Here is a 24,146-nt window from a genome sequence, read left to right as displayed (position 1 = left end):
ACTCATACTCTTATACGCTCTGAACAACAACAGTACGTCTACAGTTGTATATTGTCAACATTAAAATCGGAATTTTAAAATCACAGGTCAGCAGGTGAAGGTCAATATTTGACACTCACTTCTTCACAAAACAAATATATTTTGGCTTTAAAAACAAACCAAAAATGGTGTAGTTCTTTATTTCTATAGGACATTGTGAGATCCTGGTCGACTTCATTCACAAATCTCCAGAGCGAGAAATGAAGCACTGTGAAGTCTTGGTAAATCAAGAGCAGATAGAAAAAAAAAAGCCATTATTTTTCAACACCATTCTGGATGTAGCGTTTCATCCTAGTATCTCCAGTCTGGTAATAACAGTTGGATTAAATGTTCGCTGTGCTGTCTTTTTAAAATCAGCTGACAGAGAAGTTCGCCGGCACAGCTCCGAAGCAGACAACCGTGACGACCGGGGCGCTCCGTTGCTGGAAGTAGTCTGGGATCTATATTGCAGATGTTGAGATGACGGATTGTCAAGCAGGCAACAGAAACAAAAATATGCTGACTCTTGATTTTACTTTCACTGTCCAATGGAAAGTTAGTTTGGATTAATAACGACGGGGCGCGAGTGCAGTGACTCTCTGAAGGCCTGTCCAATAACAGGCCTTTCAGATAACAGAGTGGTGTGGTTAACATGATGTAGAGGCCTTCAGTAAAGTTATATTACTGCTGAGAGGGGACATTACTTGGGTGCATTTTGTTCCACGTTGTTGGAGGCGAGTGTTGAGAGCTCTGCGAGGAAAATGATCTTGGAAACTACGCCGCCTTTTCACTTCAATAGCTTCATCTTGCCAATGCTGAATTGAAGACCCGCAAGAAAACAGCATGGTATACTCCAGGGGAGGCAATAAACCCAAAATAGACATAATGTGTTATCACAAAATCCACGCTCTGACTCTTTCACATTGTGCTTCTCATGATAAGTTCGCCTTTGAAAAGGGATTTTCATGTGGGATTTCACTGACTTGTCTGAATGTTCTTGCGCCATTTTAGTGGTGAGCGGCGCTGGTCACTTGACGGTGACACCATGGCGAGATCCAACTCAGCTACGGGTAGAGATGATATAAACATCAATAGAAGTCATTACCACCACTGTAAAACCAGAAAAAAGGTCCAAAAAAAAAAAGGTATTTCGAGCGAAATAAACAGAAGAGGACAATTATTAACTTCTGTAACACAGCGAAACTTGGTGTTCCTCTGCTCAGCATTGTACGGCAGCAGTATCCCTCCATCACAGTCAGGAACTGTCAGGAAAGAGTTCACGCCTGAGACACCATAAATTGGAACCATATATAAGAAGCAACTTGACAGGTCTGGAGTGATTCTGGGTCAGAGCAATGTTCGTCACTTGCTGTAAATGATGTTAAAATCACATATGTACAGTTTTCCAAACCTAAAACAAACAAAAAAAAAGTTTCTGAATTGCCTTTCTAAGTCTTCGAACTTTTGTAACACCACTTTCTGGATAAATAAGAGTCAGAACCAAGAGCTGCACCACAACTAGAGCTGTATCTGTAAGACAGTTTAAAGAGTAATTGGAAAAACATGTATGATCAGATTACACGACATACCATATCAAACTGTGTGTGATGAGGTTTCATGACACAGTATTGAAAGGTGGCACAAAGTTTCATGAAACAGCGTCCTGATTTTCAGAGGCCACCAGATGACACTGTCTGCTGTAAAATGTTTGGAGTTGAACAGCATGAAACCTCACATCATTTCTAAACCAAGACACTGTTTCATCAACCCTGCAATACTGTTTCATGATGTCTCATTTACACATCACTAGTTGAGAGCATAAACATACCACTTCATAGTCCAGACTGCTGATACGTTTTTGTTTGTCTGTTAAAATACTAAAGATGAATAAAGCAACAAAATAACTTCTCGTAAGAGCCACAATAAAAGTATACTGTCTTTTCCAGTCAACTCTTCACAACTCACACAAAGCACAAACCAGGAATCTAGCAGAGACTTGAGAGCAGATATTATGAATGAAACAGGCTTTTTTTTTTCCTGACTTAAGCTGTTGTCCTACTTTGACTTGTGTGTGGGACTCACCGCGACATCCCTTGGGGATAAGGCCATTCGCTTTGTTGGTGCAAATAAAGAGACAGCATGGACTCGGGGGAGAATGGATAAAAAGGTTGCACTGAGGCTTTTTCTAGGACTTGGACGAAATGCTCCTCAAGACCTTTAAAAATGACATGTTATTTCTACACCCCCTCATTAGACAAATCTCAAAGGCTCCCAGCAACCTTAACCGCTCATGCGTTGTCCGCCCTCCATCCACCCAGCAGGGGGGCTATTATGAGAAACCTGCTTTAGCAATTTCAATGACAAGCCATAAACGGTTCCGTCCGCACATTAGTCTTTTAGTCTTTGGCTCAAGTGAAACCGGGGGCTTCAGAAAGAATATCAATGATCCAAGTACTGAAGATGAACAAAAGGTGAAACATCTTTTTACACGTGGGCACGTTTCTGACGGCTTAATAACTTGTGCACCCAGGAAGCAAATCGGCCTCTGAAAATGTTGTCTCGGATGATGAAAGCATAAAATTATCTCAGCAATGTGACACATCCTCTAGCCAAACGGGAGGGAACCTGACTGCGAGAGAGCAAGGTGAAACTGAAATGACGCAGCTTTGGAGGCAACGTGCTCAATCGCCAGGGGCTCAGTGCAAAGCTGAATGTCTGCATGCAAAGCGTTTTGGCACGTCGTTCAAGATTTGCTTTGCAAAGATAAACTATTCATTTGGATTGTGATTAACATTCAGGAGAGAAGATTCTGAATGTCTCAGTCACTAGCGATTGATCAGTGAGGCGTCACTCGAGTGGAAACCAAGATGCAACTTTTTTATTGAAGAGTGGAAATATTCCAACAGATGAAGTTGCTTTCACTTACAGGTGTTCCCTGCTTATTGAACTAAACTGGCGCACTTATACATGTTAGTCGAAGTCTAGGTCCAGTCCACAATTGAGGATCTGTCCAGCAGCTTCAGTCATAAGGATTCACTATGTCGGTGTGAAGAAGGTGGTTAGTCAAGATGTAAAGCTTCATGTTAATGTGTTCCCTCGAATGAGGCAGAGGATGTTTTTGAGAAGAGGGAAGTCTGAGTCTGAGTTTTAGAATTGTACTATGATTTAATTTAATTTACATTTGTTTACTATACGTTTTTGTCTCAGAATTGAACGGTATTTTTGTAATATTTGAAGTGCTCACCTCTGCTTAATAATGCTGTGGCCATTTATTGAAAGAAAGAGAAAGTAGTCCGCGAAGCTTCTTTGGATCATCACTATTTTTACCATCATTTTTCATCTTTAGCATTTTGGAGTTCTTATAAATTTAAAAAAAGGCTCCACAGATAAACATCTGATTTATTCTTCAGTCACAAATCCCAACTGTAAATGTTGTTTTTGCAAGGATATTTTTGAGGTTGTGATTAATTCCAGCCCAAACACTTCCAGTCACCTCCCAACAGGGACCTGGCCTCTGAGTGCCGGATGCTACGCTGTAAATGATGAGTAAGCAGTTGTGATCAACACAACCGATCCCCTGGAGACGGGGTGTTTATGAGGACCATGATGAACGGTGTTTGCATGTTCAGATTTGTAATTTGCTTTTGAAACAGCAGCTGTCAGCCAGCCTCGGGTTGGGAGCAGCTGCCGACGGATCTCTCCATCTTTCACATTAACTGTAAATAATTCTGCTCTTTCCACTTGTTCTTTAAACATTGGGATATTCCCCTGCTGCCGGGGTGTCACTCAAACCAACAGCAGCTTATCTGTACACTCAGTCAGGCCTGGATTCATGTAGGCTGCGCGTCTGAATATTCTTCCCTACCTCATATCCGGTAATCTTCTGGCGGCTGGCCCCGGAGGAGATTGATTCCCAGTTCACCTTGATCTCCGAGGAGGACACGGCGCGAGCGTGCACTCTGGATGGAGCCTCTGACGGCTCTGAATAGAATGAATCATGAATTATACATACTGGCAATTACGGCAGAACACAAGCCTTTTCTTTCATGAGCAGCATCAGTGTTGCAGGAAGGCACAAACCTTCTTCAGCGGAGAGCACCCTGACAGCCTGGCTGAAAGGCCCTTCTCCCATGCTGTTGTAGACCCCCACTTTCACCTCAAACTGGGACAGCGGCGCGACACTGTCATTCCTGTAAATATATCTTGACGCGTCAGGTGAGGCGAGAACTGTCTGGCTCCAGGTGCTCGTCTCGAGTGGGCGGAAAGCCACGACGTAGCCGAATTCCTCCCCACTCTGCACTTCCTCTGGGACCGGCTGTGAAAAAAGAGGGATGATAAATGTTGCGCCTCGAAACAAGGGTGCAGCAGAATTCAATTAGAGAGTTGTAAAAAAAAGAAGTGAAGCTGAGATTGTTTATGCTGACTGTCGGTTGGATGTACTGCAGCAGCCTCTACAGGATTCGGAAACGCACCCAAAAAAATGTCAAACTTGTGAGGCACCCTGAGAAAACAGACCCTCGCCAAGCAGCTCATGACAGAAAAAGGATGAGATCCCAGATACAAGAAATGAGTTTTCTCCGGCGGGTGGTGGGCGTCTCCCTTAGAGATAGGGTGAGGAGTTCTGTCACTAGGGAGAGACTTGAAGTAGAGCCACTGTTTCTACGCGTTGAAAGGAGTCAGTTGAGATGGCGTACACCACTAAAAATTGACCGACATCTTTTTAGAAACAGACAACTATAACATTCAGGTGGAGGAAATGATCCCTGAAATCCTTATTAAATGCAGATTAACTGCATTTAAATGTTCTGAAGGTTGCTATCCTCCAAAACCACATAGAAATCTCATATGCAAGAGATATTGAGGGAGAAACTTTAGAAGCTACACTGTCAAACTAGGTGGTATCTGATAACAGTTTCTCACAAATGATGAAAAACAAGCAGTAAATTATGAAAATCTGTTACAATCAGGGTGAAGATCAATGTTTTCTCAAGTCCTTTAATGGGGAGTTGGCCTTTCCTTGTACCTTTACGATACCGTAACGATAAAAAAGCGCTTTATTGTGTTTGTCCATATGAACAGAACCGTGCCTGGCTCAGTGTGTGGGAACTGTAGGGGGTTGTGATTTCAATGTTTTTGCTCAGCAGGAAGCAGTTTGTTAGGTACTGTATCTAGATGAAAGAACACATGCACCACACAACCATAAACAACTCAAGTTTACATATGGAAGCCCAACGTTTGACAGAGCTCCAGCAGGTGTGAGAGGTCGATCAGAAATGGATCATGAAAACATTTCCCTCATCTTACCTCCCATGTGATGACAAGCTCTCCTCGAGCTCCTCCTCCGCCGCTCACATTTACTGGCGCCACCTTTGGAGCTTTGTTGACATAAATAAACACAAAAATTCTCAGAGAGGTGAAACTGAATCAAAAACAGCAGCAATCTACGCGGTTCATCCTAGTGATGGGTAGATGAGGTTTCATGAAACAGCGCCCTGGTTTTCAGAGGCCACCAGATGGCACTATCTGCTGTAAAATGTTTGGACTTGAAGAACTAATTCAATGAAACCTCACATAATTTCTAAACCAAGAGCGCCATCTAGTGGCCTCTGAAAATTAGGGCACTGTTTCATCAACCCTGTAACACTGTTTCATGATGCCCCATCTACCCATCACAACTTCACCCTTGGAACAACCAAAAATGCGTGACTCAACATTGAATTTACTTCAAGCTTCAAATGAAAAGATTAGGATACCTGCAGCTTTGGTTCGCACCAGTTTGGATGGCGTGCTGGGTTCCCCAACACCAACACTGTTGATAGCCACCACCCTAAATTCATAATGCACCCAGGGACTCAGCTCTGTCACCGTGGCATGCATCATCTGTCCAGGCACAGAATCAGGAACTAGGATTAAAGAATTTAGAAGTGAGTTGTGTCTCCTTTGTTTGTGTGTTCGATATCTGTCCACAATGCTCAAGAAATTCACAGCACAACGCTGACATTTGTAAAGTTCATAATCCAAGTTACAGTCTGCACATTTCAGCTGCATTTGGGAGATTTTGATAGATGCTTCACGAGAGGTTGTAAAACAAAAGATTTGTTTGTCCCAACTGTGTAGAGTTACTATGAAATGCGGTCCTTAGAAATAGAATAAAATAGACCAAAAAGTGTTAAAAGAACGATCAAAAAAAGAGCATATTTTTCTATTTACTTTCTGGATGCAGGGAGTAATCATGACATTTTATTAGTAATTATATTTTTAAAAATGGGACTTCTGAATCGTGATGGGCTGATGAAGCTTCATGAAACAGTGTCCTCATGTTCCAAGCCCAGTAGGTGGCACCTTTGGTTCAGACGAGATTTCATTGAAATGGCTGTTCTAATCCGATGTTAGAGCAGAACATGCCTTCTACTGGGCTTGGAAAACGAAGACACTATTTCAGAGAAAAAAAAAAACAAAACAAAAAAAAACGTGCAGAAGCACTTCCTGGTGTATCAATCCATCTCTCTTTCAACAAAGGCGCATATAATGCAATTGCAAGATGGATGCTCCCTCTCATTCAGGTTGACTGAGAGAGTGTGTTTTTGGCTGTCACAGAACAGCAGTCAAGTTAGCAAAATTATATATATATTTTTTAATCCAGGGGGAGGGTCAATTTTTATTTACCATAAAAACAAATAGCTTCCTACTGGCAAAAATCGAATTGTTAAAAATGAATTGTTACACCCCTGCTTAACAGTATAATAATACTACTAATAATAATACTAATAATGATTATAACAATACAGAAAAGCCTGTCGACTACATTTTATTTAACATGGAATGAGTACAATACGTATGTGTCTTACTTACACACTCTAACAGCTGCCTTCAACCAGTGAAACTACATGAAAAAAAATTGGTCTTTAACTGTCTTGTTTTTCCTTACGAACTCCTGAGGGAAATTTCCAGCTCTGCGGCAGCTAAATGTTCAATGGTTACTTTTTTAACCGTGTCCTTTAGTCACAATCTGCGCGGCAGGCGATACACAGTGAATTCTAGAATCCATTGCATGTAGGTTTATGAAATTAGATTTGAGAGGACACTTTACTTTTGGATGCTTTACTGGTAGAAATATAGAGACCCGCCTGTGGGGGCATTCTTAAATGAAAGCCTTAAATAAAAGCTGCTGGACAATTTAAAGATACCAATTACACTCGGCATGATTTTGGACTGCTGGGGGAAACTGGGCAGTAACAAGGTGAACATACAGGCTATAAACTGAAAGCTTTGCTTCGAACAGTGTTGCTTCCCGCTGGATTCAAACCGTCTTGCAGAGACACCACAGCACAACCCATCATCAGCTCACCGTGCTGCCACTTTTGCACTTAGCCTTCCTGTATTTTGTTTTATGTTTCAAAATTTGACGTCCGTCATTTGTGTCGCACCACGATTTAAACAAAACGTTTTTGTATAAATGTGTCCTATTTTTCTCGCAGTATTTCAGGCAATGTTTGGGGTGTTATTTACACTTTTTGCAAGCTTGTATCACAAACATAAAGCTGATCCTCCTATAAGGTTAGTTTGTGATTGTTAAATTAATATTGTATTTACTATAAAACAGATTTTACATCAGCTCATTTAACCATCAATAAATATTGTATTTTGGAGAGAGTTGATTCATAACTAATGCAGGGGGTTTTACCTTTAACAAAGGTAATAAATGAGACTCTGTGGTGAAGTTTAAATCCCATCTGCAATGAGGAAGACAGGTACCATAAAATGTCAGAAAATAACTAAGACTAATGGAACGGTTCTTGTTTATTCTTTTAGCTGGGTTTTGTGAAAATCTTCCATATTTGCAGTATTAACTGGACTGAATAACATGAACATTATTGCAAAACATGTAATAACGAAATCCTTGCTGGTCATTTAAATGTTCTCTTACTTTTGTCATGCATTTTTTTTAAAAGGTTAAGGGATGGCGTGGTCACCCTGTAGCACACTGTGATTCACACTCAACTGTAATAGTGGGATCAATAACTCACCTGTGTTCACAGTCTGCCATCCAACCGAAAACGGGGTCCGTGCCTGAAGGATGTACGAAGTGACGGGACTGTGATTATCTGGCCCGGAGCCCCAGGATAGTTGCACAGTCGTGTCACCGATGTCAGTCACGACCAGGCTCTCCGGCGCACCGGGTGGTCCTACGGGCCGAAGTGTCAAACAGAGCCATCTGAGTTAACATCGCTGCATGACAGGACATCAGTCAATTCACATCAGTTCATCCAAGCAAGGCACAGAACCAAAATTTTCAAGTCAGTCAAAGAATCGACTACATAAAATATGTCAAGAATCTGAGACACAAAACTGAAAACAGAATACTGGTCACTAAAATTATCATTGGCGTGGCACTAGGTTCCGTTTTAGGTCCCATCATATGCTCCAAAACAGAAAGAAAACTTTACCTTGCTCAATCCTTGTTTTAGCCAGTATTTTTCCCAGTTACACTGCATTAAAGTGTCTATCTACCTTCTCAAACTAGCAGCTAGACTTGACACAGATTTCACCTGAGCTTTAACACGGGCCCTTCATCGATTTACATTACTAGGCCGAACAAACTGTAAGTCTGAAACGTGGATCCCAGATGACTTAAATGAAATTTTAATCTCAAGTTAAAACGTTTTGTGTCTGTTCTAAATGTAACTCAAAGGAAGATGTTGTCAACACAAACATTTGTTTAGTACATCGCGACACAAAAGATACCGCCAAGAATATTCTTTAGAATAACCTCAGAGGCGCTGAAAAGTTCTAAAACAAGTTTTAACGCGATTAACTGCGATTTTTATTTTAAACTAGTGAAAGCCCAAGTTGTCATAAAAATGAAGAAAACACATGGAATGAGATGTGTGTCCAAACTTCTGTCGTATGCTGTACCTAAAGGAAACTTACTATTCCAACATCTATTTTTTTTCAGGTTGTCAATCTATGTTCAACTGCAAAAATGGGGATATTTGTCAGATAAATAGAGACCCTGTTCACGTGCTTTAACAGCTCTCACAGTCAAGAACACCTCGGTGGACTCTTCCCACAAAGCGATGGCACTTCACAGGAAAGAAGAAACAAACAACAAACCTCTGACGATCAAATCCGCCGCTGCCGAGACTGTGTCAACTTCAGTCTGCACCATACACACATATTTCCCCGAGTGCTTCAGCTGAACGTTCCTCAGCATCAGGTCACCAGCAAATCCCTGAAAAGAAGCCACAAAAACATCAACTTTAAAATGCAGTAAACCCTGGGTGAATATGAAATGTGTCTCTCTCAGTCGTGGGCTGTAAATCCTCCAGAAGGGAAGCTCGGAGGATTCACCATCAGTCTGGCACGAATAAAATATAACCAAAACAAATTAATTCAGTGTTGCATTGTGAGTCCTTTAAAATCCGTTTTTATTTATGTCTCAGCTCAGAGAGATGGCTCCAGACAACTGGCATGTACTGTAGCAGGCACTCTTCTTCAGGGAGACCGAATGTGATGAGATGGAGTTCGCAGAGGAAATGTCAGCGTTCTACAGCGCCTTCAGTCGACCTGAACGAGAGCGCGCTTCCATCTCGTAATCATAGCAATGTAAGCGCCTTTGTCGAAGCAGAGGCTGATTGATTTGCACATGTTTACCTTCTGCCCGCAGAAATGTCATCGTAGTTGGCGGATTGAAAAAGGAAAATTGCATAAAGTGAATGTATTTTTTTCCAGGCTGCTGGCAAAAGAGCCCCAAAAAACGTTTCCCTTAACTATTCCTGTTCAGCGAACCATTTGCACTTCTAAATACAGCCCTTTAGTATCGTGTCCTGTGAGACTTCAAGCTGAGTCGGCTTCTTCCATCCGGTGCAGAGCAGCTGGGGGCATGGCAAAAAAAACAAACAAACTTGAAGGTGTATTTTCTAAATGATAAACAACTTTTGACTGATCATTCAAAGTGAGGTTTTAGGGTCAACATTTTCTGCAGCTGACTTTCTTGAAGGCTTATATTTCCATTTAGATTTTAAGTTACGATTCTTGATTGTTGCTACAATGGCTGCAAATACGTCTGAACCCAAAATGGACATTGATGAGTTTGTTCTTTCATTTACGTAGATAATGCTCTATACCTTTTTTTAAGGCTCACATTGAAGAGAGAGGGGCAGCAAGAAGAGACAACTATGTTTAAAGGTTTTCATAAAATAGATAGAATAGAATAAATAAACAAAATGTCTCTCTGTACCATAATTTCAAGACTATAGAGTGGACCTGAATATTAGCCCCACCCACTAAATTTAAGAAGGCAAACAGACCTTGTTCATACATCAGCCGCAGTGGTTTATAAGCCGCGGGTGCAGTGGTGCTGTCTGCGTTGTAGAAAGGTCAGTGGTGCTTAAAATTGCATGAGGGTCACTTCTAAACTAGTTTTGAAAACAGGCTCCAGCATGGAGACTGAGTCATGAATCTCATTGAATCATGAACTCCTCACATCTTTTATTGACATTAAAGCACCCAGAATGCCCTGTTTTCACTCAAGTTCCGACACCACAGCCAGTCTCATCTGCTGCTTCTCGTCTCTGGTTCTTCAGAGACCAGCTCCGTGGCCGGAGCTGCAGACACTCGAGCGAAAACAGCGCAGTTTCAGAGCTTTAATGTCAATAAAGCGGCTGTGACTTCATTGGTTTGATGTGACGACGCTCAATATTTTGGCAACATGAGGCTCTGTAGTCTGTAAAATCCATGTATTAGCTGGATTAGCGGATCATAGTTAAGATATTACGGTAATTCTTCTCCCATGAGACACCACTGAAGAAAGACGGATGCAAAACATTAGCAACATTAGCAGTCTCAGTAGCTGCAACCACAGTGGAAGATGCTGCACGTGCACAAGCTGTGACTTCACTCACTCTCTGGAAATCCTTCTCGCATGATTCCGTAGTGGCATCAAAAGATCGGAAACGTTAAAAAAGTAGCAACCTCATCAGGTGGACATCAACGTGGTCTTTAATGGTATGCGGTGGTGGAGGTTTGTGTTCTAAGCCATGCAGCACACAAAGGTGAACCCACCAGGTGTCATGTATTGAATACATGATTTTCATGAATTTGAAAAATTGGAAAAAAGTAAAAATAATCTCTTGGATGTCTCATTTATTGCCGCAGTTGATGCATTTCTCAGCCAACAAGAAAGAATCGGTGAGTAGTAGGGAGTAGTGCGTGTTGGACCAGACTCAGTCAACTCCAAAATCTGATCTCTGAAGAGCTCATCCCGGTCACTCGAGTAGGAAAGTACAGCTCAAATTAGATCCCGAGGGAGGCCATTGAGTTGCCAAGTTAAATTTGTAAAGGCCTCATAAACACAGCACATGCAGCTCACGTTTTCAGGAACAACCACTTGTGTTTTGATGAACCTCTCTTGTTATTACAGGATCAAATGGTCCGATCTGTGTGGAGTTCACAGTGAAGGAGTTTACTGAAAAAAAATTCCGCAAGTTGGAATAAAACCGGCAGCACTATGCTTTCAGCAGCTCACTATTAACAATTACCGTATTTTCCGGACTATAGAGCGCACCGGAATATTAGCCGCACACACCAAATCTAAGAAGGAAAACGGATCTTTCTCATACATAAGCCGCACCGGTCTAGAAGCCGCAGGTGCACTGTTGCTGTCTGCGCCACAGAAAATGCATGAGGACCACTTCTAGCAATCCTCTAGTTCTAGTTTTGAATGAGTTGAGACTGACTGATGAAACAATCTTGCCAATGTTCTGAACCCCAGTCATGAACTCCTCACATCTTATTTACATTTAAAGTGTTCAAAAAGTGCTGTTTTCACCCTCCAGCAGATCGTCTCTGTTGGCAGAGCTGCGGACACGCGGGCGAAAACAGTGCAATTTGAGCGCTTTAAAGGCAAATAAAACGCCCGTGATGTCATCGGTTTCATGTGACGAGGCTCAATATTTTTGCCAGCAAAGAGCATGCGCTTTAGACTGTAAAACCTCGGGATGCTCCGAGAGACAGGGAGAGCACTCAGCTGAAGCAGCTGTCTTCAACTTCTTTCATGAAAGTTCTCACTCTGGACGCTTGCAAACGTTTCAGATTCAGGTGGTGGACCGCGAACGCTGCATCTGACACACACAGCACAGCAGCAGATTCGGCCGCGGTTGATTCCGTCTTAAAACAACACCTGATAAAGGCTGCTCATCTGGCGCGGTGAAATTAATGATCATTTCTTGGGAAATACGCTTCGTGTTCTGAATGTCACGCTCAGAGTGGCGAGTGACCCCTGGTTCCTGCAGTTTCACTTTCATGAGCACCAGAAAACTCACTGCGCTCTGTCAAGTGCTGGTGTTTTAAATATGGTATTGAATTCGCATCGTTTTAGAAATCGCAGGGTTCAGACTGCGAGAAAAAGGTTGCAGCTTATAGTCCAGAAAATACGGTATTTGACAATGTATGATAATTCTCTGGACATGGCGTATGTGCACCATTGAAACTTACATGAAACTTTCACTCTGTTGTCTCTCACCAAGACACAGACACAACCAGATCCTCATCTCATGATGAACCTCTCCACTCACTCCTCAGCATTTCCTTTTCTTTATACCACTTTAAAACGCTGAGAGCAACCAAAATCTCACCCCTCCAATCATCTCAAAGTTCTCCTGTCTGCCGAAATCAACACTCTTGCCGTTGAAGAACCACTTGAAGACGGGGCTCAGGGAGGAATCGCTGGAAACCTCGCAGGGCAGGACGAGGCTTTGGCCCACACTGGCGTCCAGACTCAGCGGTGGAACTATAATCTTGGTGGGCTCTGGTGAACCCAAGACAGAAAAAGAGGAGCAACAAAATTAGATGCTGACGTTAAAGCAGTTCTTTATATATAATAGAATTGTAGATGAATCTTTCTGAGACCCTCAGGAACAATAACTCGCAGCTGACATGGAAGACATATACATCTGTCAAAAGGCAGGAACATAAAGCGTCTGTATATTTCACGATCAATTTCATACTCCAGTGAATATGTCTCATGTCCCTTTAACGAAAGTTGACGGAAATAGGTGGAGTCCAACCTTTGACCACCAGCGTCCCGGAGCTGCTCGACTTTCCAAATTGATTCCTGGCCACGCACGTGTATCTGCCTTCGTCAGATTTGCTGAGGTTGTTGATGCGGAGAGTGCCGTCAAGCATGATGGTCCGTCTAAGGAGAAACAAACATCTCTCACTGGCTTTTCCAAGATGGTTTCTGAGAGAGGACGACATGAAACACGCACTTGCGGGTCTTATATTCACATATCATTGAGAAATATTTGTGAAAAAAGATCTATTTTCTGGTCTGCATGCATCTTAAGACAAGGATCATCCGAGCTGAAGGGGAGGACACTCACTGTAGGGGAGGAACACACCGTTGTTTGAAACCTGGAGCTGCCCTCAACTTTTGCAACACGAACGCATAAACAGAACAAATCTAACGCGTGTTAAGCAGCTGAAACCCTGATCTCAAATGCTGGATCGAGGCGTAATTGCTCCGAGAATGTGGGCTACAAGGCACAAATTCAGCCAGTGATGGTTGAAAAGCGTCATTTAGAACACTTGATTGCTACTTGAACATGAATAGAATGGAGCAGCAGAATGACATGGTGGGGGCACGCATTATAAGCTAATGCTCAGTGTGCGCAAGAAAGTTGTTTGAGATGTGACTCCTTGACATTTTAGCAGATTGTTAATGGAAACATTTCAGCACTTAATTTTTCCGAGACTGCAGTCATTGGTGCCTCAACACTCATGAATCATTTTGAAAAGAATGACAAGAGCTTTCTATTGCAGCCCAGTTGGCCTTTCCATCTGCAAGGAGTCCATGTATTTTTCAATATGACAAAGAGACAAATGGTTCTGTGCTTTGTATCCAGTTTGTTCTCGGTTATGACTCGGTCTCGGGATAGATGGCTTCAACTATCACATTTGTTGTTCATGAAGTCTTTTTTTCTGACTGTAGACTGAGAATAAGAAAAAATAATAATGGGATCTCATGGAAACTTGTTACTGTTTAAAGCGAATTATGAATGCTCTTCGCGGCTATATCCAGTTTAGTTTTAAAAGGGGTTTTCAAGTTTTTGTCTTGAAAATATGTTGCAATGTAGGACTCTATCAGTGTATTTCAAGAACATAAAATCGAAGAAAACAAAAGAACAAATGTTTACAATCCGTGTCTCTTTTCCCACTCTCTCTCTCCCTACTCTCTTTAATCTCTCAGTTTTATCTTTCAATACTCCTTTCCTGGCGGCCTCTGCTTTCAGGTTGAGCATGTTTAATAGCTTGTTTGGCGATAGTAGCAATTTCTCAATCAGAACTAGGCAACTGTTAAATAACAAGAAAGTCATGATGAGTCACTGTATATTTTTAAATGACATATCAGGCTTAGTCTCCGTCTCCTCACTCCATGGGACACTAAGATCGGGAAAAAATGAATGGAAGTCAACGGGGAGATGAAAGTTATTTTTGCTTTGCCTTGTGCCTGGATCACACATGTGCTGTGCCTCAGTTTAAATGCTAAATAATGATGTGAGTTTTGACTATGTTTGTTGTGTAATTTACGCTTTATTTGCTTGTGAAAACGCAATTATTTAGACTACAAATCAAACGTTGCATGTGTGGCGTCACAGCAGAACCTGACTGCTCCAGCACGAAGGCAGATGCGAAAAGTGTTCATCTAAGAAAGGTAGTAGCTGACAACTTACTGTGATCCCGTAGAGCTTATGCTGTATGCTGACTCTCACTCGACCGACTATTGAGTGAGCACCTGCGACGAGCATTGTAGTTCGCCACTACACCTCATGCAACACCTAAAGTAACTTTTGATGCCGGTCAGAAAGCGGCGATCTGATGGCATTAGAATGTGTCAAATTTTGCACATCATATGTGAGATCTATGGCACGTTTCAGGCTGGAAAATAACTTTTAATCTCTCCGTTCATAGTGTTTTGTTAACTGCCATGAGGCGGAAGTAGATGACTTAGGCCACCCATTGTATCAGAGTGGACAAAACAGAAGGTTACCCACTAGAGGAACCCTGGTGTATTTATGGCCTCATTTGAGGCATAATTCCTTCACTGGAGAACAAAACACAATACACAATTCGAACAAGGACTCCATCGTATCACAAGATTTTGCATGATGTTTGCTGTTTTAATATCAGATGGAGTCAAAGGGTCTGGTTTGCTCATTGCCCAGTGTACAAAAACATAATGAATCATAAAGTCGTATCAATACTGCATTCACAATGCACATAAATCAGTAATTACAAAAAGAATGAAAGGAGCAACATTTTCACAAAAGTTCTATGATGCTATTGAAAAGCTGCAGAGGAAGACAACGCTAAATAAATGCAAGTCAAAAAACAACTGCAGTGAGCTTCATTTACAGTTCTCAGAGAAGGCTGGTAGAAGAACCCCCACCTCTGCCCTTATCTTCATTATAAAGGACTTGCAGCAATTCTTATTTCCTCTCAAATTAATCGTCAAACAAAAAAAAAAACCTTCTCGCTCCGACTGCTGCGGTGTTTACAAACTTTATTCCCCGTAGTTTCAACGCTCTAAAGTACACCTCAGCCCAGTACGTAAAGTTTATTCGACTCCTTCCGAGCCTCGATTTAATATCCGCAGCAGCACCCTCTCCCAGAGGTGAGCGGCACGTAAACATTACGCATAAATAATGTGCTCCAGCGGTGACCTTTGAAAGGCGGCAAATCAAAGAGAAACATGACGAGCAGTCGGCTCAAAAAAAAAAAAAAAAAAAAGTCAAACAATTTGATATCGACGTGCAAGAATAAATGTGTATTCACTTGGGTAGAGATGAGACCTGCCGAGCATGTCTGACACATAGTGCTTTGAGATGATTTATTGACAAAAATATCAAATGCTGAGTGATGGGGCCTTGCTGGGAACACGACCCGCGGGGAAATGAGCTGAGAACAAACAGAAACATAAAGAATTAGCTGCTTTGTAGACAAACTGTTCCGCACCGGGACTTTTTTTTATTAGTATTATTATTTTCTATCCATTAAAGAATGCAACGTACAGGTTCTGCCCGGTGATGTTTTGCATTTTCCTCACGACCACCACGTGGAAAGTATGATAATGAGGCAATCCCAGTGGTCACAGGCAGAGCTGGGAGCTGGAGGAGACTGGAGATTCTGAACAAGTTGAAGAGGGTCACTGACTGCATAAACAACCGATCACGGCTTCTCTTTCCCTGATGTGGCATGAAATTCAATAGAATTCAAACTGAAATGATTTCATGTTTTGGTGTGAATTATTTTTACTTCGTGGTCATATTTTCATTCCGCTGGATCCATTTCCAGATGTGGACGAAGCTCCACTGTGTCTGTCCGGGCTTCATTAATAAGGGCTTTGTATCAGAGATCGGTATCAGTAGGAGGTTGTTGCTGACTTGAGGAGAGCCAACACTGCCATAAGAGGGGCCTCTGCATCATATCGCATCTAACACCTCACCACTGACCAATAGCGGCACCTCTCCTGCCTCTGCAAAATGAGGTGAAAAAAAAAGTCCTCATTGTGAGCTCCTTCTCCGGAAGAACCGCTGAGAACTTGTCCGAGCATATAACCGTGTAGGAGGGAAACTCCCCCGCAGAGCACAGCACGACCCCATCCACTGCATCACCTCTCAAGCCCCCCTTGAAGGCGAAGATGAGCAAGGTAGTAAGCGAGGTGGTCCCCTCGAGGAGCGAGAACAGCTAGTCCTTTTCCTTTAGGCCAATAACCCTTGTTGTTTCAGACCCTCATTTGAAATGCAAACTGAAAAGCGACTGACTATTTCCAGTGTATTGGCTGAAATTGCTCGAGTCAGCATACTCTCACCCCCGGGTCTCAAATAGCAGCTATTTGCAAGTGGACATTTTCAAAGTCAGTCAGAGGTACGCTTCTAATTGGCCATGTTCCACCTTCCTGACATCGTAGGCTGCGTGTTGCATCAAAGGAAAGACTGAGGTTGGGGTTCAGGTTGTGTTACTTGGTCTATATGTCTCCTTCTAATGATCAGACGTGATCGATGGTATTGTACGTATTAGGTGTTATATTTCAGTAGCTCCCGATTGGCATCCAATCTTCCTTTTGGAACGTCACAGGGAGGGAAAACATTTGCATCCAATGAAACACCCATGCGATGCGCGAAGTTGACTTTGGCGTCAACATAGAACGCAAAAGTACACATTGTGCTGTCACTTTAAATGAATATAATAGTTTGTTTTATCAACTGTATTCAAGTTTGGCTTCATCCGCAATGACGTAAAACTTCAACACTGTCTCGTAGAAATGAAACACAAAAGAGAGCTGGTGGATTTGAATGCACAGCCAGTGCCGCCAGTCTGATCTCTGGACAAAGTTGGACTTAACCAAGTCTTTGAACGGTTCATGCATCTGCACTCATTAACAGTTTGTGCTTGGGTCTGAACACTCGTCTGCTTTTGATCTGAGGGATTAGGCAGTGATCTCTAGAACCAGACAGCAAGTTGAAAACCAGGGTTAAAATCATCTGCGAACTCAGGTATTTGTGAACCTCGAGTTGTCTGTGCTTTATTTACTTCCTAATACAGAATTACCGTCAATCGATATAATTTTGAGAGTTTGATTTTGCTTTGCTGATGGTTAAGGGAGTTATTTTAGACAGGCACATCTTCATAGCAGCTTTCACGTTGTTGCACTGGCTGGAATGAAACACAGGGCTTTGTATACAAAAGAAACAGCAACCTTGCTTTATTCTCCACATGGCCACATGCATTTTACGTGTTGGATTTAGAAGTTTTAACTTGAGTGAATTCTCACATGTCACATTATTTTTTTCTGCTTCTCACAGGTGTTCTGTTCTTCGTGACAATGGCAAAGAAAACTATAAGTTCAAGACGAATTCAACTTAAATAGAAGACTTTGTTGGATGACACTAGACTGTTGAGATGGAGAACAGGAAGAGAACCGATTACATTCATGAAGACGTGACATATTTGTGAACATTAACCCAAGATTCAAACATACTTTTCCACGAACTCAGACGCTCTACGTTTCCGTTTGATAGTAACAAAACAAGTTAACATAAGGTTGGCTGGCGAATAACTTCCGCCTTGTCGATGTGGCTAAACTTGCCTTTCAAAAGTTCCTTCCCCCTTTCATCTCTCCTCACCAGCCACCCTGAAATCACTATTGCAATAGTACCTGATCTAGCATACTGTCGGAGAACCTGAGGGTCATTCAAAACCCGTGCGCTGAGGGACATGCGAACATGTGCGCCATCATCAAAAATATTATTGACATTGACATTCATTACAGGACAGGCTTTTAGCTAGAGGCTAAATGAACTGAAAAGCATGAGAAAATGGACGCCCCGTTGTTTTTAGCTGGACGCCCTAATGCTGCTTTCCACTTCCCTCAGACATTGGAAGTCCAACTTCATCGCACTCCAGGTTGAAAAAGATGACGTCGACGTCCACGAAAGCTATCCACGAGCAGAGCTACGAATTTCAAACATCCAAGAAGAACTGGAACGCACCATTTATTTCCGATCATTATTGCCAATGCACTACCCCAGGCATAGAGTAATCATCCCGGTGTCTGTGAAAAGACCGTTTTTCCCTAGTAAACTTGATGTATTCTGTGGGAATTAGCAGATTCTCAGGCTTGCAGCTTTGCATTGGCGGATGCCGTATTTATTTTCTGGCGCAAACTTGCGCTGTTATTAATTCCGCTACTGTTGAAGGCAAGAAAAACGCAGGTGTTTTTTGAAACTTTAAACAATTGTTTAGAAAACTTACTTAAATCATTTCAATATGACAATTATTTTGGCATTTTTATTTTGCTTCTTTTTGTCGGCGAACCGGGGAAAAAAAACTAAAGAGTTCCTCCGGTAAGAGTTGCTCGCGAAGACATTTGGACGACCACAACTCTCTCTTGTTGGACCACGGAATTAAACAAAAGGCCTTAATATGCAGGATTTGTACACCATACGTCACATGTCTAATAAAATAATAAATAATAATAATAATAAAAGACCTGCATATTATTATTTCAACACAGACCAACATCAAAGGTTTGCACAAATCATAAAAAAAACTCCATCAGGGCCCATCTACTTCATTCAAAGAACATTTCCTCTGACTGAACAGGCCGATGTCATCAAACATCCGCCCAGCGCATTCCGTCTGCCGGCGGAAGCAAAAATTCTGCCTGTCAATTATGGTCATTGGCCAAGTCGCAGTGCTCTGAACTAGCGTTTACAGGCATATTATATTCACAGTGCCTTTGAAGGGCTGCTGAGTTAATGTGTCCTGGCAGAACAACAATTATTTTTTTTTCCGTGTGGTGCTTTTAAAACACCCGTGGGTGTGCGTTCAACCGACAAAAGGTTGTGACTCAGCAAACTCTGAGCATGTTCAAGAAAATCCAAAAATAATATTGCTTAAACTAATTTTACTGGCTCGAGGAGGAAAAAAAATATGCGTTTCAAACAACGTTTTATCTTTGTAAACAGCTCCATTCTCACCTTTTTAAGAATTTAAATGCATAACATTTCTTTGAAATACAAGATAGAGCTGCCGCAGTAAAATAAGCTGAAGTAGGAAATATCATGGTCAGAGAAGCTTTGCCTTCTGATTGTTTCTATTCATTATTAATGTTTTCAGCATCCTGGAAATAGGAACGTGTGGTTTTGACTGGCAGCTGGGGTAGGTACTAAATGGCCTTTGTGAGTTTGGTCAAAAGTTACCAATACAGCAGCATTGATTTGGGGATTTCAAAGAGGCTGTTGCATGAAACCGTGTCCTATCTATGTAAAATCCTTGGCTTTGAACAACTATTTCAATGAAACATCACATTTTTAAACCAAAAGGCGCCACCTACTGAGCTCCGAAAACCTTGACCGTCTCATGAAACCTCACCAACCCATCACAAGTTGTCTACGTATTTCCTGTGTTTGTTTCTTCCTTTGGTGTGACAGATGGTTTCTCTTCATCTCGAGTCCTGCGTTTTATCGTCATCAATTCAGCAAACATCACAACTCGCCCCTCTGCCTCCTTTCTTCTCTCTGGCTTTATGATGGGCAGCGTTCCGTATCGTGTTCAGTACTTTCTGACACCCAGACAAATGATTTCGAGCCAACTTTTGGTTAACTACAGTAGTAGTCACAAACATCGGTGTGGTTTTAACTGAAACACTTTCTTGCCATATAGTGCATCAAAGATGACCAAAACTGCCATGAGTTTATAGTGAAAGACACTTTAATTTGATTTATTAATACATTTATTTATTCATTTAATTTTATATTTTGTTAGAAGTTAGACAGAAACAGCCAGTAAAAAAGGTTTCAGTCAATTCGAGTGTAGAATGTGAAAAGTGTGCTGCACGCCAACGTAAAATAGTGATAAAAATATCTGCATGTCATGACCCGACTGACTAAAATGAGAAGGAATTCATGTTCCTTGTCCTCAACAAAACCTACAGAAGTTCAACACAGTGCATAAAGCACTAGATGGCATGCACTTATGGTAAATTATCACCCTTTAATGTCATAATCGGTTCACTGTAAAACAGCGAGCATTTTAACCGTGGCCTTGAGGCGCTTCATCCGACGCTCGACAGACTGAAAAGTGTTGACTTGACTCAATACTGCACTAGACGTATTTGGCGGTTTCCTGCCAGGATTACGAACGCTTCAACAAAAGCAGCCCACATCAAGCTCTGCTGACACTCGGTTAGAAACAGAAGAAAAATCTGCTCAGACTTCTGTCCTTAATCATGACACAGTGCGGCCTGTCATGTTTCCCCAGAAAAACACAGTCAACCTTTTTTTTTTTTTTCTTTTTTAAAGGAACACACTGAGCCACAGAGTAGTGGGACCAAGCGAACAGTTCAACCACTTTCAATATGTTGTTTTTCTTTGCAGACGGTATGATGATATGTTCTGAAAAAGGAGCCACAATGAACAATTACTGACTGCAAGCTGTAAAGGAATAATAAATACGTTGAAGACTTGATGGTAACCAGTGTTTATAGACTGGAGGATTATGTAATACTACGGTAATTAAAAGTCCCCTTGCTTCCAAGCACAAATGACAATAAGGCCTCGGAAGGATGATGAGCGCAAGAACAGATGTTGCTGCTAGCATGAGCAGCCATGCATACGCTACCTCTTATCGTCCTTCAGGAGCTGCCCGTCCCTCCACCAGGAGACTGTCGCTTTCGGAGACGCATCCGGGCGGCAGTCCAGAGCGACCTCGCCCCCGCGCTGGACCACTGTGGACTTCTTCACGGGGCGCTTGGTGAAATCAGGTGGCGACGCTGCAGAGCAGACCGTGTTAATGTCATGCGATTTTTTTTTTTTTTTTTTTTTTTTTGCAACAGATGTGCATCAGCACCAAATGTCAAGAGCATCTCTGTTAATTACACAAATGATATTCCGGCACACAGCCTCCTTCATTGCATGAGAATAATTATGGAAACTAAAGGAGCAGAGCAGTGGCTGGCTGTATTTTTCTCTTTTACTCCGCCGCATCTGTACGTCTGCTCAGCTCCGGTTCAGCTCAAATGACAGAGGAGGAGACAAATTACTTACCAACAACCTTGAGCTCAGCGCTGGCGAAGATGGAGCCGTGTTGGTTGTCTGCGACGCACTGATACATGCCGGAGTCCAACTGACTTATCCTGGAAATAGTCAGTCTCCCTGCATTCACCTGGACCCTTCCCTGAAAAATGAGATCACAGCTAATGGCTTTTCTGGACGTTTTCACGACAAAGAGTGATAAAGTACTTTTAGGTACTGCACATGTTGTTGACAGCATGAACTTTGAAGTAGCAAGAAATAGTCTTTTATAGTTTACCAACTTTTAATAGATACGGACAGAGCCTTGTGTCCGAGCTCTGTGTTTTCTTTCATATGTATTTCTGCCCGTTTCCACAAAGCTTACAGACATGGACCAAACAGTAGTAGCGGAAATTGTGGGAGCAGTGTTGCTGTTACTACTTGATCCGTACTGTAGCTCTAATGACACACAAAGAAGACATAACAATGGCAGAAATTCTTTGTCCTCCTCTTGCGATATATCAAACGGCCTCACCGACCACCGCCTCCTACGACACTGGGTCTGTTTCGTCTTTCGTGCAAGTGGTACATTATCAATACATCTTCCACAGTAGGCATGTTTGTTATGGAGTTTGTTGTTGTCATAAGCTTTTGACTGTGGGCTGCTCCCCCTGATGGATATATTGGTGAACAGCAACCCATGGAAACGTGATCAGTGACAGTAACATTAATTTAAACAGACACATCAAAGACTTAAATGAGATGCTAGATGGTCATAACATTCAAATCATATTTTGAATAAACTTCAAAAAATGTTTAGCACACGTTTTAATAACAAATTACAGGTACTATTTATCATTTTTAAACGACTATTTACAACACTACAATCAGACGTGTCGGATGTTTTCGTCAAGCTGTACACAGCATATATAACATACATATTGACTAGTCTTTACGGTAGTCGAAGATCAAAATAGTAATTCGTCAGAGTCATGCTTTTTGGTGGTCAAAAATGAATGCAACAAACATGCACAATATATTCATTCATGATATTGAGGGGAAAGCTCAACTTACTATCTACTGTCAGATGGGACAGTTTTGTTTTGTAAAACATTACGTTTTGTGAGCGCACTACACGGAAGAGACCACAAGTCACGGATTATGAAACAGCCATATTATAAAAAGAAAAAATATGCAATGGAGCAAAGTACATTTTCAACAATATGACGTGAAGCAAAAACCTATTTTTTTAAAAGAAAAATATATTCATAAAACCTCGGCAAACATGAAGAACTAAAAACCAAATGATGTCAAGACTTTAAATATGAGATAAAAACAAACAGCTGCAGTCATGGACACCGACCTCAGCTGCCAGCAGCTCTCCGTTCTTCAACCACCTGTACACCGGTTGAGGTTTACCAATGGCTTTGCATTCCCACTGCAAGTTTGCATCTATCGTCATGTGAGCATCTTTCAGCGTCTGCAGCCAGTGCAGATGCTCAACATCTGGAAAAAAAAAAAAATTATAATAAACTTTTTTCCAAACCAGCTTTTGCACCACATTCAGTCGTTTGTTCCTCTTCATTTAAATACTATCTTATACATTTTATCAATGCCTTGATCTGTCTGTCAGATGTTCATTTGATTTGATGGTTTAACAAGCCAGCACTGAGCATCAATATAATATGTGAACAACCCAATGCATTAAAGAACACTCTCAAATCTCAGCAGTTGTTTTGACATGTGCTCGGTCACTTGCTGTTCAGTTTGTCTTATAGTTGCTTAGAAACAGTTTTAAAACCCCTTGTGTGTGATTTTGGAGACGATGAGCCTTAAGGGTTAGAAGGGACGGTGAGTAGATTTGAGCACTCAAGCGGCAGAATGACTCAGAAAATGTGTGCTTCTTTTGGGACGAGACGGCAAATTCTCGGGACTTGGATAGCGTTGTAGTTGTGACCCTTTCAAGATTGTGAGACCCCAAGACACCAATCCGAACGCTGAATACAGAAAGAAAAGTATATAGTCATATAGACACACTTATCACAAAAGAACCAGTAGTCTTTTGTTTTCAAAATAAATCAAATGCTAACACTTCAACTGGCAGTTTGTTCTGTATCAAGTTTGGTCTCGGGTTCGCCCTCACTGGTCTTGGCCTGGGTTTGGTCCTTCGCCCTCAAAGTCTCTGACCCTCAAAGTCTCTGGTCTCGACACAGCCTCGACTACAACACTAGACTTGGAGCTCAGAGAACCTGACTTTCAAATTCGACGTCCTCACTGTAAGAAGCCTGGTTAGTTTCCTCACATTCTGACAGACAACAACTGTGGCTGTGGCAGCGACATAGATCTGCACACTCCAATCTGGGATATTTTGGATCAGCATTCGGTTCGCCAATGACAATCAAATTGGTGGGCAACATCAAAGCAGTGGATCGGATCGAGCAAAACCTCATGGTACTGGCTGAATTTTTCGTGTCACACATGAAATGCTTGTAATATGACTAAGGAAATGGAGGTTAGAGTCACCACCATGGGATGATGTAACACTCCTGTTCC

The 24,146-nt window shown here is 41.9% G+C and overlaps 1 protein-coding gene across 2 annotated transcripts in view; it reads right to left on the bottom strand.

Moving 5' to 3' along the window:
* Nucleotides 1–24,146, bottom strand: part of LOC128760919 (contactin-3) — a 107,517-nt gene that overhangs the window by 7,708 nt on the left and 75,663 nt on the right. For both annotated transcript variants that reach the window (XM_053868660.1, XM_053868661.1), the window contains exons 9-19: nucleotides 22,957–23,099; nucleotides 21,627–21,756; nucleotides 21,202–21,352; nucleotides 13,086–13,213; nucleotides 12,654–12,826; nucleotides 9,133–9,250; nucleotides 8,046–8,204; nucleotides 5,772–5,921; nucleotides 5,323–5,393; nucleotides 4,099–4,333; nucleotides 3,884–3,999 (exon numbers count right to left, since the gene is read on the bottom strand). In XM_053868660.1, the coding sequence (XP_053724635.1) occupies nucleotides 3,884–3,999; nucleotides 4,099–4,333; nucleotides 5,323–5,393; nucleotides 5,772–5,921; nucleotides 8,046–8,204; nucleotides 9,133–9,250; nucleotides 12,654–12,826; nucleotides 13,086–13,213; nucleotides 21,202–21,352; nucleotides 21,627–21,756; nucleotides 22,957–23,099 (1,574 nt within the window). The remainder of the gene's footprint in view (nucleotides 1–3,883; nucleotides 4,000–4,098; nucleotides 4,334–5,322; nucleotides 5,394–5,771; nucleotides 5,922–8,045; nucleotides 8,205–9,132; nucleotides 9,251–12,653; nucleotides 12,827–13,085; nucleotides 13,214–21,201; nucleotides 21,353–21,626; nucleotides 21,757–22,956; nucleotides 23,100–24,146) is intronic.

The sequence above is a fragment of the Synchiropus splendidus genome, chromosome 6 (genome assembly GCF_027744825.2).
Source record: "Synchiropus splendidus isolate RoL2022-P1 chromosome 6, RoL_Sspl_1.0, whole genome shotgun sequence".
NCBI classification, from domain to species: Eukaryota; Metazoa; Chordata; class Actinopteri; order Syngnathiformes; family Callionymidae; genus Synchiropus; species Synchiropus splendidus.
The sequence above is the reverse complement of the archived record's forward strand: the minus strand, read 5'-3'. Positions and strand labels throughout refer to the sequence as shown.